This window comes from Geospiza fortis, unplaced genomic scaffold (genome assembly GCF_000277835.1).
Source record: "Geospiza fortis unplaced genomic scaffold, GeoFor_1.0 scaffold13, whole genome shotgun sequence".
NCBI classification, from domain to species: domain Eukaryota; kingdom Metazoa; phylum Chordata; class Aves; order Passeriformes; family Thraupidae; genus Geospiza; species Geospiza fortis.
The window spans coordinates 283,561-296,947 of record NW_005054384.1 but is presented as its reverse complement, the minus strand read 5'-3'; the positions used below and the strand labels follow the sequence as shown (position 1 = coordinate 296,947).

The following is a 13,387-nucleotide window of genomic DNA, read 5'->3' as shown; positions in this document are numbered from 1 at the left end:
TCAGCAGGATTTCTGTTTCTGTGCTACTTAAAGAAAACAGGCTTTGAAAACTGCAGAAAAAGATTATACCAAAGGTTTCTTAATTGAAGATTTTTAGCAACCTGTCATCAGATCTCTTGGATTTTCCAAACTTCCACTTCACACAACTGCATATCCATCATGCACAAACCTACACCTTCCTACCACACAGATAACACACTTTGTGGGTTTTCAAAATTTCACAACAGAATGGCTGATGTAAACCAGCAGATTTACAAATTTACATTTTAGTTTCCAGTTTCCCAAGAGTGTCTCCCTTTGTGCAGAGGATCCCACTGAACATAAGAGGAGTGTGGAATGCTTTGCATCTTTTGACAGTTTAGGTTGCACGAGTGGATTTTATGGACAGCAAGCATAGGACTCTGGTGAGCATTTCGGAGGTTAATTTAGTCTGGACAGTGAAGGGTTGAGCTGACAACTCTGCCATCTCCTAGCAGAGAGTCCATGCATGGCCACTCATGCCCATGTAGCTGCAGGGCAAGGAATCACAAATGTTTTCTTGTCTTACCAGCCAGTGTTCAGATCTCATGTTACAAATCTGACCACAAGGTTGTTTTATACATTTCTTGAGTGTAGGTCTTATTGTACCATGATAACTTTTAAGCAAACCCTGGTTCAAGGCTTAGTCTGGAAACACAGACATCCCCCCCTCCCTGAGCTCCAAGGTCTAAAGGCTCCAAAGTCAGCCAGCATTGTAGAGTTGGCTCACATTTTCACAAGGGGATCCAAGTTGTAGCTTTTTTTTAAGCTGTCAGCCAGATTGCCTACCTTGACCTTCAGATAAGTGGAATTGCACCACCTCACTTTGAAGTGAGGGCATGCAGGTCAACCAAAATGTCACATCACAGGGTTTGAGAGATGTGAATTATGGGCAAAGGCCAGAAGAGCTGGGCTGAGTCTATAAGGTGGCTTTATAGAAGCATCAGTATAAAAGGAAATGTCACCTCTGACACAGGAGGGCCATTTATTAGGGAAGCAGGAACTAAACACGGACAAATTTGGAGCAAACTGAGATAGGGAACAGAATGGCAGCTCTATGTTACATGCAAATTCCTGAGAAGAGACACTCACAGCACAATCCTGCAATGTGCTTTGTGCCTCCCAGGGTGAGTACAGTGCCCTCACTTCACCTTAAAGCCAGACAGAACTGAAGTTATTCAAGACCAGCACAGGCTGGAAGATAACAGAGCACAACATTTTCTGTTTGAAGAACACACAGATTGCAGGGACTGAAATGGAACACAGGTCCTGTTAGTTTATACATGAATTAATACATGATCTCACATAAATCAATTATGTCAAACATATGTTACTCCTACTACAGCATTTGTATATAGCATATTGCAGATTATACATATTTTTATTCCACATAAGGTTTGGATGGAAGCACATGGAATATATTACTAAAAAAGCCATTAAAGTAAAAAAAAAAATGCAGTAAGTACAGTAGGAACACCCAGAGATTAGTTTGTGGAGAAGGTAGGAAAGAAAAACCTATGAGGGAACTAAGGGGAATGAAAAATAAAAACATTAAACATGTAAAGATACTAAATAAAATATAGCATGTGGAACGGGTATTTAGCTGGCTCTTACAACTGTTTATATGCCTTAGCACCAGATAAAACAAAATGAACTTTTTAAACTTTTGGCAGTGCAACGCTAAAATTTAGACCTAGGGAAAAGGCGAAAATGTGAGTTGTGAAATTCACTATTTTCTGACATAACAAAGTAAATAGTGGTTTTAATTCATCCCCTCTTGCAGAAAAGAGTAGCATCAAAGGATACAGTTTCCACAGATGAAGAGGATGATGAAGTAAATACAGACCAACATTCCTGGAAAAGAGGGGCCGCCATAAGCCATGATCCCATCATACATCACCGAATTCCAGTCCTCCCCAGTCAGGATCTAAATGACACATTCCCACCAATAAGGGATACAGTGTTAGACCACACAGAGAATTTGAACACCCCATTAACACAAAGATACCCACTGTCCTAGAGAACACCCCCTCCCCCAGCATGGAGCTGATGGAGACTTTGGCAGTGTCCATCTAGAACATTAAAAAAAACCCCAAAAACCAAAAAACAAACCACAGAACAAAGAAAATGCAAAGAAGGCCCATGCTCAAAGTGTGAAAAAGCCCCAAACAGTATATTCTTGAAGATGATGGCTGAAGGCAATGGCTCTCCTAGACAAATCCATTCAAGTCTCCCCGTGGTTCCAAGCATTTCCCTCCCATGCCTGTTGTTTCAGACAGGCTGCACAGCCCTGCCCTCAGCACAGCCCTCCAGGCCATTTCCCTTCTCCTCACATCTCAGTGAAATCATGATCCTGATGCTCTTGGTGGGTCACTCCCAAAACTGCAGAGGGCTTAAAGGCCATGGGATTATTTTTGTGAGCAGGTATTTGTTCTCCAGAGTGGGCAGGACCGCAGCAGGGCTGGGCTTTGGTAGCAAGTGCTGCCCTGAGACATGGCAATGGCTGTTCTCTTGTTCTGCCCTGCAAAGACCCCTTTGTGTGTGGCCTTGCATCACTCAGGGGCTTTATCTTTGGTTCCCACTTTGGGAGGGAATACCCCATGCTGGCACCCTGCTCCTGGAGCTGTCAGGGTCCAGCCCCACCCTGGGGACTGTCAGGCTGCAGGACCTGTCTTGCCCCATAAAAAACCAAAATATTGGCCCCATGGGGACCACTCATGCCCTTACCTGAAACACAGTCAGGAGGGACTGAGGGAAGTTGTCAAATGTACTCCTCCTGGTCTGCATCTCATCAAAGTTAAACTTGCCCCCAAAGAGCTGCATCCCCAGGAGGGAGAAGATGATGATGAAGAGGAAGAGAAGCAGCAACAGGGAGGCAATGGAGCGGACTGAATTCAGGAGTGAAGCCACAAGATTACTCAGGGAGTTCCAATATCTGGGAGAGAAAATAGAAGCAGTTAAAATTCCTTCAGTTCCAGACAGGTGCTCATGGACTGCACAGGATATTGGTTCAGGCTGCCTTCTGTGTACAGCAGGCATTTCCAAGCACCCTGTTAAGCAGTGAATCATTGATGTGCCTCCCTGAGATAACGAGGCCTACTGCAGCTAATGAGGAATTTTACTACCACACGTGTACACACACAATTCCCTCCACCCCCCACTCCACACACACACCCAGAAGATTATTACAGCACTCTCCATCTAAGGCTCTGCACATCTTCTATCAATACACAGTGATTAGTCCTTGCTGCTTCAGTGAGTTACATTCTAACCAACCTCATTACAGCACTCACAGATGTTGTGGCAGCCAGAATACCTCACTCCAGAGAATGTCCTGCAATAACTAGCAAGAACAGATGGGGAAACTGTTTGGATGCAAATACAAACTTGCCCAAAATTTGGAGTGTGTGAGTGTGTGCTTGGGCTCACTCACAGAGGGGTTGCTGAGCTCTGTGGGACTGGGAGGAATGAGAAAGATATCAATGCTCCTTTTACAATGACCCTAAAGCAAACTCCAGATCTACATTCATTTGGAAGAGCACAACATCACTTCGTTTTTTGGTTTTCAAACCTACTCCTTCAAACAGGCTGCAGAACATTTTCAAATGGCTTCATTCAAGAGACAGGATGGTTAAGACCTTTTCTCCCAGTGAATTCAGGCTTGTGCCCAGTTTAGACTCATGTATGATGCAGGGAGAGGATCTTCTTGCCCTGGAGGTTCCACTTTACGGTTCAGAGAGATACCAGCAGCGTGTTTGCTGCAGCATGCAAGTTTGCATTCTTTGTCAGCCTGCAGAGTAGTCACAGGCTGGAAAGGAGCTTTAGAAAAAGTTCTGAAGAATTCACCACATCACCCATGAAGCAACTTCCACTTTGGTCTTGCACCTGCTCAGTCACTCCTGATGTACTGCTTAGCTGGTCATGAGCTCTTCTCTTTTGTGCTTTGAGGCTGGCAGAGCTTTCAGACTGGGCTGAAGATTAGCTGTCATCCTCCCATCACTTCATTTTGATGCACATTATTACAAAGCCTCAACAGCTTTCACAGGTCAGCAAGCCAGCAGTGTTTGCCTGGGCTCTTCCTTCTGCCCGACCTGCCACAATGGTTTGAGAGTCCACCAAGGCCCTCTGGTCCCTTCTCCCAAGGCCCACAACTTTGAACATTTTTTCACTCGGAGGACTCTGTGTTTCTAACCCTACTTTCCCTGAAGACAAAAGTTCCAGGTAAAAGGGATGGCAGACTGGTGCTCTGGCTCTTCTGTGGAAGCCTTATCCTTCAACTCATCATTTTTTCCTGAAGGTAGTATCCTCATTAGAGACAAGGGTTCTTAAAATCCTAGTTAAATTAATATTTTTAAAATATTGATCTAAAAAGAATACTTTTCTTGTCCTGTGGAAGGCAGGACTGCCTGACAGCCCAATCACTTCAGGAAGATTAGCAATCTGATCTGCAGAGGGACATCACCGTGTCCTCTCAAGTTCAGCAGCAGGTTCATCTCCAAGGACTGAGCTCCAAAGGGAGCTGTGATGTTTTCCCTCCAGCCCAGCTTCAGCACTTCAGAGAAAACTAGGATGCTTTAAAGTTTAACTGCAATTAAAGAGATGAGCAATGAAAAACTACAGAGCAAAGGTAAGGGCATGGAAGCTGTGGGCTCAGTGCCACCAAATATCCACACGGAATGTGCAATGTAACAGCTCCCTGTGTTTGCAGTTATGCTCACAGCTCACATACTTTCACACTTTGGAAAGAAGGGAAAGTGACACAGGAGAAGGGAAAAATTCAATCTGATGAAAGTCAAATGAATTCAGCACTCTTAAAGCAGAGGTTGATGGGCTCCAGAATATCTCCAAGCTCCCCAATGTCAGCCAGGACACACATTTTCTAGGTCTTTCTAGCAGTGCCCTTAAGAAGCAGTGAAGTTGTTACAAATCTGAACAGTGCCAGTGACTCAGTTTAAGCTTAAAGGCCTTGCTATCTCAGCTCACAACCCTGCAGACTTCTATCAGCTCTGCATTTCCTACAAATGGCTCAATACCTGTCATTCAGATTCTTATATAAGTATCAACCTTCAAGCAATTAACGGAGATGGCCTGGTGGTAAGATTAGTGCTGTTTTATCTGTGTACTCATGCTAGCTAGAAATACAGGACCACTAGAAAACAAACCAATAAAGGGGAAATAAACCAATAAGGGGAATAAACCAATCAGGGAAAAAAAAAAAAAAGAGAGAAAAAGGAAAAAGGAGAGGATAAGAAATGCTTGACTGATTAGGATGTGAAAACAATAATGGTCTTATCTCAGGGTCCTAGAAGCCTGACCTGAGGTTCCTATCTGTCCCATTTGGTGGCTGCAGAACTAACATGAACTCCCTCAAAGTGAGATCTGGGATTACTCAGTGACACACGAGGGTTTCATGTCAGCAATGGCTGAAGCCCAGACAAAGAAGGGTCTCACTACTTCATCCCCTCTGGTTATCACCTTACCACAAAGGAAAAATCAGCACTGGATGCTGGATGGAATAGGAGGGTTTGGACCAGGCAGGTTTTAGTGGGAAGCATGTGAGAAAGCAGCGCTGCTGCCTCAGATTTATGGGGAAATGGATTGACAGTCCCCACTGCAGATCCTGGGCCCTTGATGGTGCCATGAACAAGGACCTGCAGACCCCCAGGTGAGCAGGACCTCATTGTGATCCCTGGTCAAAGTGGAGCAATGATGCAGAGAAGTCAAGTGGTTTGTTCAACACCTCACACAACAATCAATTGCACAACTGGGTTAGAACTTAGCCTGTTCTGCTCTCTTCCCTCCCCTCTCTCTCCATTGCCTTCCCCTATAGCTTTAGGATCCCATCTCTGGCAATCACAGATGCAGGGTTCAAAGCAGCAGCAACAGACTCATTATAGGGAAGCTTCCCACCCTGTTCATCCCATATAAAATCATTTTGACAGTGATTTTTGACAGAAAGAACAAAAAATGGGGCACCCTGTCTCTCCTCCCTACAATTAACAGTGACTTACCTAGTGGCAGGATTAGGTATAAAACATCAAATTTCTGTATGCTGTCAGAAATTATATGATTTATTTTTTAAATACAAAGGGCTATAATACATATAAAGCAGTAAAGGATTATTTATAATGAGAAAATAATCTGTCTTCTCATAGCAAATTGAGATGTTCTGCACAGCACTTTAAAAATTAGGGAGAATAAAACAGATTACATTGTCTGCTTGTCTAATGTATTTATAATTTTGGAAGAAATGTTTGGTCTTGAAATTCTAAATGGTGTTTCTAAAATGGTGCATTGTTCATCTGATGGTATCTTTATTTGTTTCTATTCTATTATGGAGCTATTTTTATGTTTCTTGTAGAATTGTATCAACTTGATGACCCAGAATTTGTTTGTGCATGGTGTTTATCATGGAAAATCTATGTAAATATATAAAGAATAGTCTACCTTCTGATATATTCTCACCAGAGTAATTTTCCTGCTTTGTACCTTTTTAATATCCTGGATTATCACTATTCTCACTTCCACTGTACGTCCCCATATGCTCATGAACGTATGTTTGATATAAACCAAATAATTCTATAATTATTGTTTGATGTCAAATAGTAATAATTCTATATAATTGTTTGATATAAACCAAATAATTCTATAATTCCTCCTGTCCCTCCCAGCTTTACAGTGTTGTATCTTTCTGAATTATCATGGCACTCAGGTGGGGTATTCCACCAGTGCTGATAATGTGATTAATAAATCCTCATTGTATTTAGAGCTGAGTGAACAATAGAAAAATGTGTAATTTACTAGAGAAGATAAAAGTTTGGCTTTAATGCCAAAGTATTCTGTCCTGCAGTAAGAACAATAGTGAACAATACGGTGAACAATAGAAAAATATAATTTACTAGAGAAGGTAAAAGTTTGGCTTTAATGCCAAAGTATTCTGTCCTGCAGTAAGGCATAAGTGAGCCTAAAATACTGCTTTGGAGGCTCATGGTAGGGCCTTCCACATGAGGGTGAACTTCACCCACAGAGTGAAGAGGTATGAAGAAAATTATGAATAATTACAAAACATATAAATTTGAAGCTACTGCAGCCTACTTGTCAATCTTTTAGGAACAGGAAAGAAAGAAAGAAAAATCTGATTAATACATTATGCATCATGAGTTCTTCCTTAGCTCTGCGCTTTACACACAGACCCATGCACAAATTGCAGGAGACATATTCCAGGTAACACTTTTTCCAGGCAAAATTGTATTTTAATTGTGCTGCAGAGTGAAGGCAAATGTAACCAGTCCTACTGCTGATTGGCTCCATCATCCCATTTCTGCCAGGAGCTTTAGGAATTTATGAGTACTCCACCAGCTCAGGCTTTCTAAAGTTTTAATGATATTCTCTCAGTGTTTGCCTTTCTATTAGAGAATTCTCTTAGCTAGCTTATATAGGATTGGAGACATGTCTTGAAAAAACAATGACCTCTCCAGGATGCTATGTTGAAGCTCATGCTTTTATAGCTGTTGGTATGTTGCCCTGGGTGTATCTGATTACCCAGTGCCTGAAACAGCTACTGCTTTCCTGGGACTTGGGAATGGATGGATCCAGGAAAAACAATCCCCAGACCAGAGATCCCCACTATTTCTTTCTTGCTGGAAACTCTTGTTTCCCCTCTCTGGGAGGGAATATTCCCCTCTGGAAGGTTTTCTCCTCTTCTATGATCACACATCCAAACACTTTTTTCCCCCGTTTTGGAGCAGTTATAGGCTTGCTTTGGCCTCTCTCTCTGAGACTGTGAACCAATTTTCTGTCTCTGCCATCTGACCCTGAGATCCATCCATCCTGCCAGAGATCTGAGCCTCAGAAGCTTTAAGGACAAATCTTGCATGATGCACAAGTCCAAGTCTGTTGTTTTCTTTCTGCCTCTCAGCTCAGCCATCTTGACCATCTTCCAGTTTTTTACTTGTTTTTCTCATGTGCTGTGTTTTCTATCTCAAATTTGTCAGAAATTTCCTCTGGTGGGGGTGGGGGGAGTGTTACAGGGATTGTAGGGACACTTTCATGGCTGAGCAGGCAGAAAAAGAACTCTTTCACCACCTCAGTCAAGCTTTTTGTAAGGTGCTGGCTGGTGCCCACATGGGAAAGGGCAGACCTTGTGCTACTTGGGGCAAGAGCTTGGATGGATTTGTTGCAAGAGCACTGGGTAAGTTTGGAGCTGATCTCTCCTACAAACTGCCCTCAGACTGAAAAAGCCCTCCCAAACCAAGCTGGTGTTTTGGAGGTACCTGGCTCAGCAAGCAGTGACTGTTTAATAGATATCACTGTGCCTTTATGCAGGGGGAGAGGGGAAAGAATGAAAAGGGAAAAGAGGAGATATTGGAAACTGGAAAAAGTCTGGTTTCTTCATAAAGTTGCTGCTTTGTGAGGACTCTTTGGAAGGGGAATAGGTGGCAACATCCTTTGCCTATAGCTGCTGGTATTGACACAGTCTCCCACTCGGGTCACTGTTGAGTCTGCTGGAGCTGGCATGGGCTCCTCACTCAAATGCTGTTTTGGCTGGAAGCCTTTCAGGCTCCTCTCTGTCATCAAAAAGCGTCAGAGGAGGTCACAAGGCTATCTGCTGTTTTGGTCTTTTGCAGAGAAATGTAAGAGCCTGAGCTCAGTTCACACTATTCCAGATTTCAGTTTAACACTTCATGTGGTATCAGGTGTCTCCAGCTGCCTGTGCCAGACTCCTCATCCCTCATGTTGGGGATAGATGTCCAGTCTGTACAGCCCTCCCCCACCCTGTTACAGACTTCAGAAGATGAGGACTGTTAATCTAGCACTCTCACTACCTAATTAGTGGTAGAAAAAATGAAAATAAACAGGGATGTGAGCGACTTGTACCCATACATGTTGTGCATCGAGCAGCAGCCCTCCTCCTGCCCCAAAGAAGCAATAAAGTACCTTGTGATTTTAAATATTCTGAGGAGTCTCACACATCTCAAGACCGAAATGCCCAGGGGTGACATGATCTTTGTCTCCACCAGGATGGTTTCCAGGATGCCTCCACACACGATGAAACAGTCGAAGCGGTTGAAGAGGGACACAAAGTAGGCCTGGAGCCCAAGGCTGTACATCTTCAGCAGCATCTCTGCCGTGAAAAGAGCTAGCAGCACCTTATTGGCAGTGTCTCATGGAAAGCAAAAAGAAACAGATTAAGGAAACTTAGTCAAAAGATCATCACAACTAATCATTGGGCCTTGCTTCTAAGAAAGCATTTTAAGGATCAGCCTTAAAAGTTAACTTTGTACAGCTTGGGTCAAAGAATGGGCGCAAAGAAAAGCGTGGGCATCTCATTCACAGAAATGTTTTAGCAAGAGGGTTGCAGCAGTTCTCATGTACTGCACATACAGCTGCAATGTATTACACAACCTCCAGTGGCAGGGACACGCCTTCCCTGCACAACCTGCCTTCACACTCGTCATCTGCAGAGGAGAGTGGGAATAGAAGAGCTGCTGTGCTACCTACTGTTGCTTAATTAAGCCTTTTCAGCTGCTCTCACCTCCAGAGAGAATTCAGCTGTTCTTCAGACAGAAGAACTTTACATATCACTCTTTATCACCTCCCTAATAATTAGAATTTATCATAAAGGCCATTTCAGGGGAAACCTTGGACAATGTGGAGTTCCCAGTTGCTATCCATAAATTGGGAATCCAGTTGCTGCAAATATAAATTTAGCATAATCTCCTGATTTCATTTACACCCAATGGAACACTGCTTTGGCTGGAAAGGAGGTTTCACATTTTTTTCTGTAACTTCTCCCACCACAGGCAGGTGAGTTAATTGTATTTTTTAGGATCCTCCACAGACACAGGACTGCTTGGAGCTGTGCATTCTCCTTTGACACTGTGTGGTTTAATGCATCAGCTCTTCTCTCAGCTCCCTTTTTTGACATCCTCCATAATAAACAGAACCACCAGCTCCTCCTCACCTTGGACCTCCGTGAGCCAGTCTGGCTGGTTGTAGTGCTCAGAGGCAATGGTGAGGGTGTTGAGAAACACGAGGAAGATCACCAGCCAATAGAAAACATTGGACTTGACAGCAGCACGGCACTTCCTTCTGCAGAATCGATTCCATCGGCGCCAGTAGCGACTTGAAAAATTGAAGAAGGGAAAGTTCTTTTCAGAGAGGGATCTTTAGGCTATTGCAGCTCCCTGTTAAGGGAGACTCTAGTCTTGATTTATTGTTCAAGAATGGTAGGGAGTAACTCAAGTTCACCCTGAGAAACACTCTCTCATCTGAGTCGACACTTGTGAACATCCCTCCTGTAGCTATAGGAATAAAGTTTGTCCTAAACCAATTTGCAAGAGCTTCAAGCAATACTTTTATCTGAGTAAGACATCCACTGCAGAAACCTCAAGAGATTTTTTAGCTCAGTTGCCACAAAAATAAATATTCTCCTTGTACTTGATTCTGGTGGCCTGCAACAGCACCTTGCTCAGCCTCAGGACAGTCAATAGAAAGATACTCCATCACATGGAGCTGAAAGATTAAGTTTTTGGAGAGGTAAGGTAAAATAAAATCCAAAGAACATTTCCAGCATTCAGCAACATTCAGGAGTAAACCCAACAGAAGGGCTAGTTCTGAAAAAAATCCCAAAGTTTAGGGGGCTTCAGCATCTCACCTTCATGCAAAGGTGACTAAGGGAACTAAGGGTACCATTTGCTAATCAAGGGAGCTCTTAAAGTTTGCCTTCCATGAACACATCCCCTTGTGTCACTGATTTCTCAGGGTAATTACTAACCACAGAAGATATTTAAAGCTAATTACACACCTCCTACTCTTCAGAATTTAACTTGCATAGCAACCAGTTTCCAGGCAACACTTGCCACTGTATAATAAATCTAATAGTTTTATATAGGTGCTACATACATATGTGTGTGTGTCTGAAGTGACACACACATACACCAAGTTACAGGAGAAAGAACTTTTCTTGCCTACTCTTGCCTTGTGTATAATTTTCAGTGGCAAACTATAGCCATGCTTGAGATCAGGGTTCTCATCCATAGGAACTAAAGCCAGACCATGTAAACACAATGTGATCAAGGATTTTGCAACAACATTTTAACAGGTGGTCCAATCTAGGATGTTTTACCTTTGCAATTTACTAAGGCACGCAGTCTATCACAAACAGATACACTGTGTGTTTTGCAGTGGATTTGGGACAAGAAATAATCTTCCCAACTTCCAAAGTGGGCACCACACTTAGACATTAAAGTTGTCATTAAACTATTTTCAACCTCACCTGCTTTTGTGCGTACTTGTGCACAAATGTGCACGCACATGACAATGTATGGTGTTCTCTGTGCTTTTCTTTCTCTCTTTACATGGGGATGTCACACATGTGCTTCCCAAGTTGACATTACTCATTGCTCCTTAGGTGAGCAGAAGGACTCAGTTACACACTTCTCCAGTTATTCTGAAAATTTATTTAGTATTTTATAAACCTGACTTTGAATTCAGGGTTATGGAGGCAGCTGAGATCCTGCCAAAGGGGTAGAAATGGACCTTAGCTACCAAGTTCCATGAGTCCAGTCAGTCTCTCCAGTGAAACCCCAGAAATAGCCATCTTAGGACTGCTTCACTTTTCCAAAAGCTCCGAGTCAACAGAAAACCAAACACCATCAGAGAAGATCCCCATGTCCCAGGCTGAACGGGAGAATTTCACAAGTAAGGTGCCAACTTCATCAGGTGAAATCTTTACAATCAACAAAGCAGAGAAGTTCAACAAAGAGAGCCTTGAGCTGACAGGGCTGATGTTGATGGATGTAGTAGAATTATGTGGTTGAACTGGGTTTTTATTTCTGATTTTGTATTTTATGGTTTGAGATACTTAGGTAGCATAGATAGGTACTTCAGTAGTCAGTAGTCCCTGTGCCTTATTTCAGTGTGAAGCTAAGAAAAAATTTGACTAAAATCTGACATATTTATCAGGATCTCTTAGAATCACCACTGCATCCCAGCAATGCTGGTGTAAACCACTTCAGAAAAGAGCAAAAATGGTAGAAAGGAGGAAAAGCAAAAGTCAGTTTTACTTACCTAAATTTTGACTTTGAGATCCGATGCCTGAAAGACAAGAATTGCCATTAGGGTCTCTGAAGCTGCCCCACACCTCCCAGGCTTTTGTGAAAACAGCAATAGAAAGAAACAAAGTTAAGCTCAATGTATTTTTTTAACCCATGCTGTTTTCTCTTCCATCTGTTGTAAGCCAATGTAGGCACTGGGCATGGCTAGAATTCCCCAATAACCAAATCTTGTGTTTTGGTGGCACTCATGAAGCAGAAGTTATGGTGGCATTCTACCACCTGTATATATCAGTGAACTCTACAACTGCTACCAAATTTATTTCTGAAGTATGACTATTTTTTTTGGCACTATTTTTTTAATATTAAAATATGTATGACTTTATACAGACAGACTTGTTGCTTTCACACATCACCTGTCACTTCAGGAGGTATACACACATTATGAAATAAAAATGGTAAAAATAAAGCTTTTTTTCAGTAATTGAAGGAAACACAGTGCATGGCAAATATTTTCAAACTTAGATACTAACGCTTATTTGTCTTGGTTATTTATGTAAATCAGTTTGCATTCAAATGGGTCTGTACAATAATAGATTCTGTTGCTAGCAATGAAATTTTGAGAATTAAGTATTCCAGAAAATTTGGCCATATTCCCACTATAGATATATATATGTTTAAATATCTAATTCCATGCATTTGGATTTATTCACCTACATAATGTCATTAATCTTTTATGAAAAGTCACAGGCAAAGCTAGAAATAGGCCCCAGTCTTTAAACCACTACCTTGCTCTGCTTGACACGTGTCCTGTAAGGCCTTTGAACACTTTGGCTGTCTTTTGGTGAATGCATAATGGTGCACAGAGGGAAACAGATGTATATGGATACAATGCTGTGAGTCAGAGCTGACTTGTGGAGCTGCAAAATCTACCACCAATAGCAGCAGAAATCAAACTCTGGGGAATGACTATGGAAAAAGTGTTTCTGCTGGGTTGAAGCATTCCTTAAGGTTCCCTCTATGACAGGAAAGTGGGTCATTGTTGACAGCAGTCAGCAGAGGTCTTACTGCACTGCCCTAAAATTGGATTCACTGTTAGTAGAGAGGGGAAAATGTAATTCTCCAAGCATCTAACACTTCTTACTGTAGCAGCCCTAACAATGGTCCTGTCCCTGCTTGAGGACATCAGTTACTGACAAGTAATCAGTGATAGGTCAGGTTGCTTATCTGCAAGAGGTTTTAGTCAGGGGAACGTTTCACCAGCAGATGGGCTGAGCCAAAAAAGAGAAAAGGCCTTTTGCAGCAAATACCTA

General features: G+C 42.4%; 1 protein-coding gene across 1 annotated transcript in view; it reads right to left on the bottom strand.

Moving 5' to 3' along the window:
- The window catches only part of LOC102031898 (voltage-dependent L-type calcium channel subunit alpha-1C-like), a 389,144-nt gene that overhangs the window by 98,458 nt on the left and 277,299 nt on the right, over positions 1-13,387 (bottom strand). The window contains 7 exon segments of the mRNA XM_031060510.1: positions 1-12; positions 223-232; positions 1,825-1,945; positions 2,746-2,953; positions 8,956-9,181; positions 9,983-10,143; positions 12,091-12,117. The exon segment at positions 1-12 is cut by the window's left edge and continues 93 nt beyond it. Coding sequence (XP_030916370.1) covers positions 1-12; positions 223-232; positions 1,825-1,945; positions 2,746-2,953; positions 8,956-9,181; positions 9,983-10,143; positions 12,091-12,117 — 765 coding nt within the window.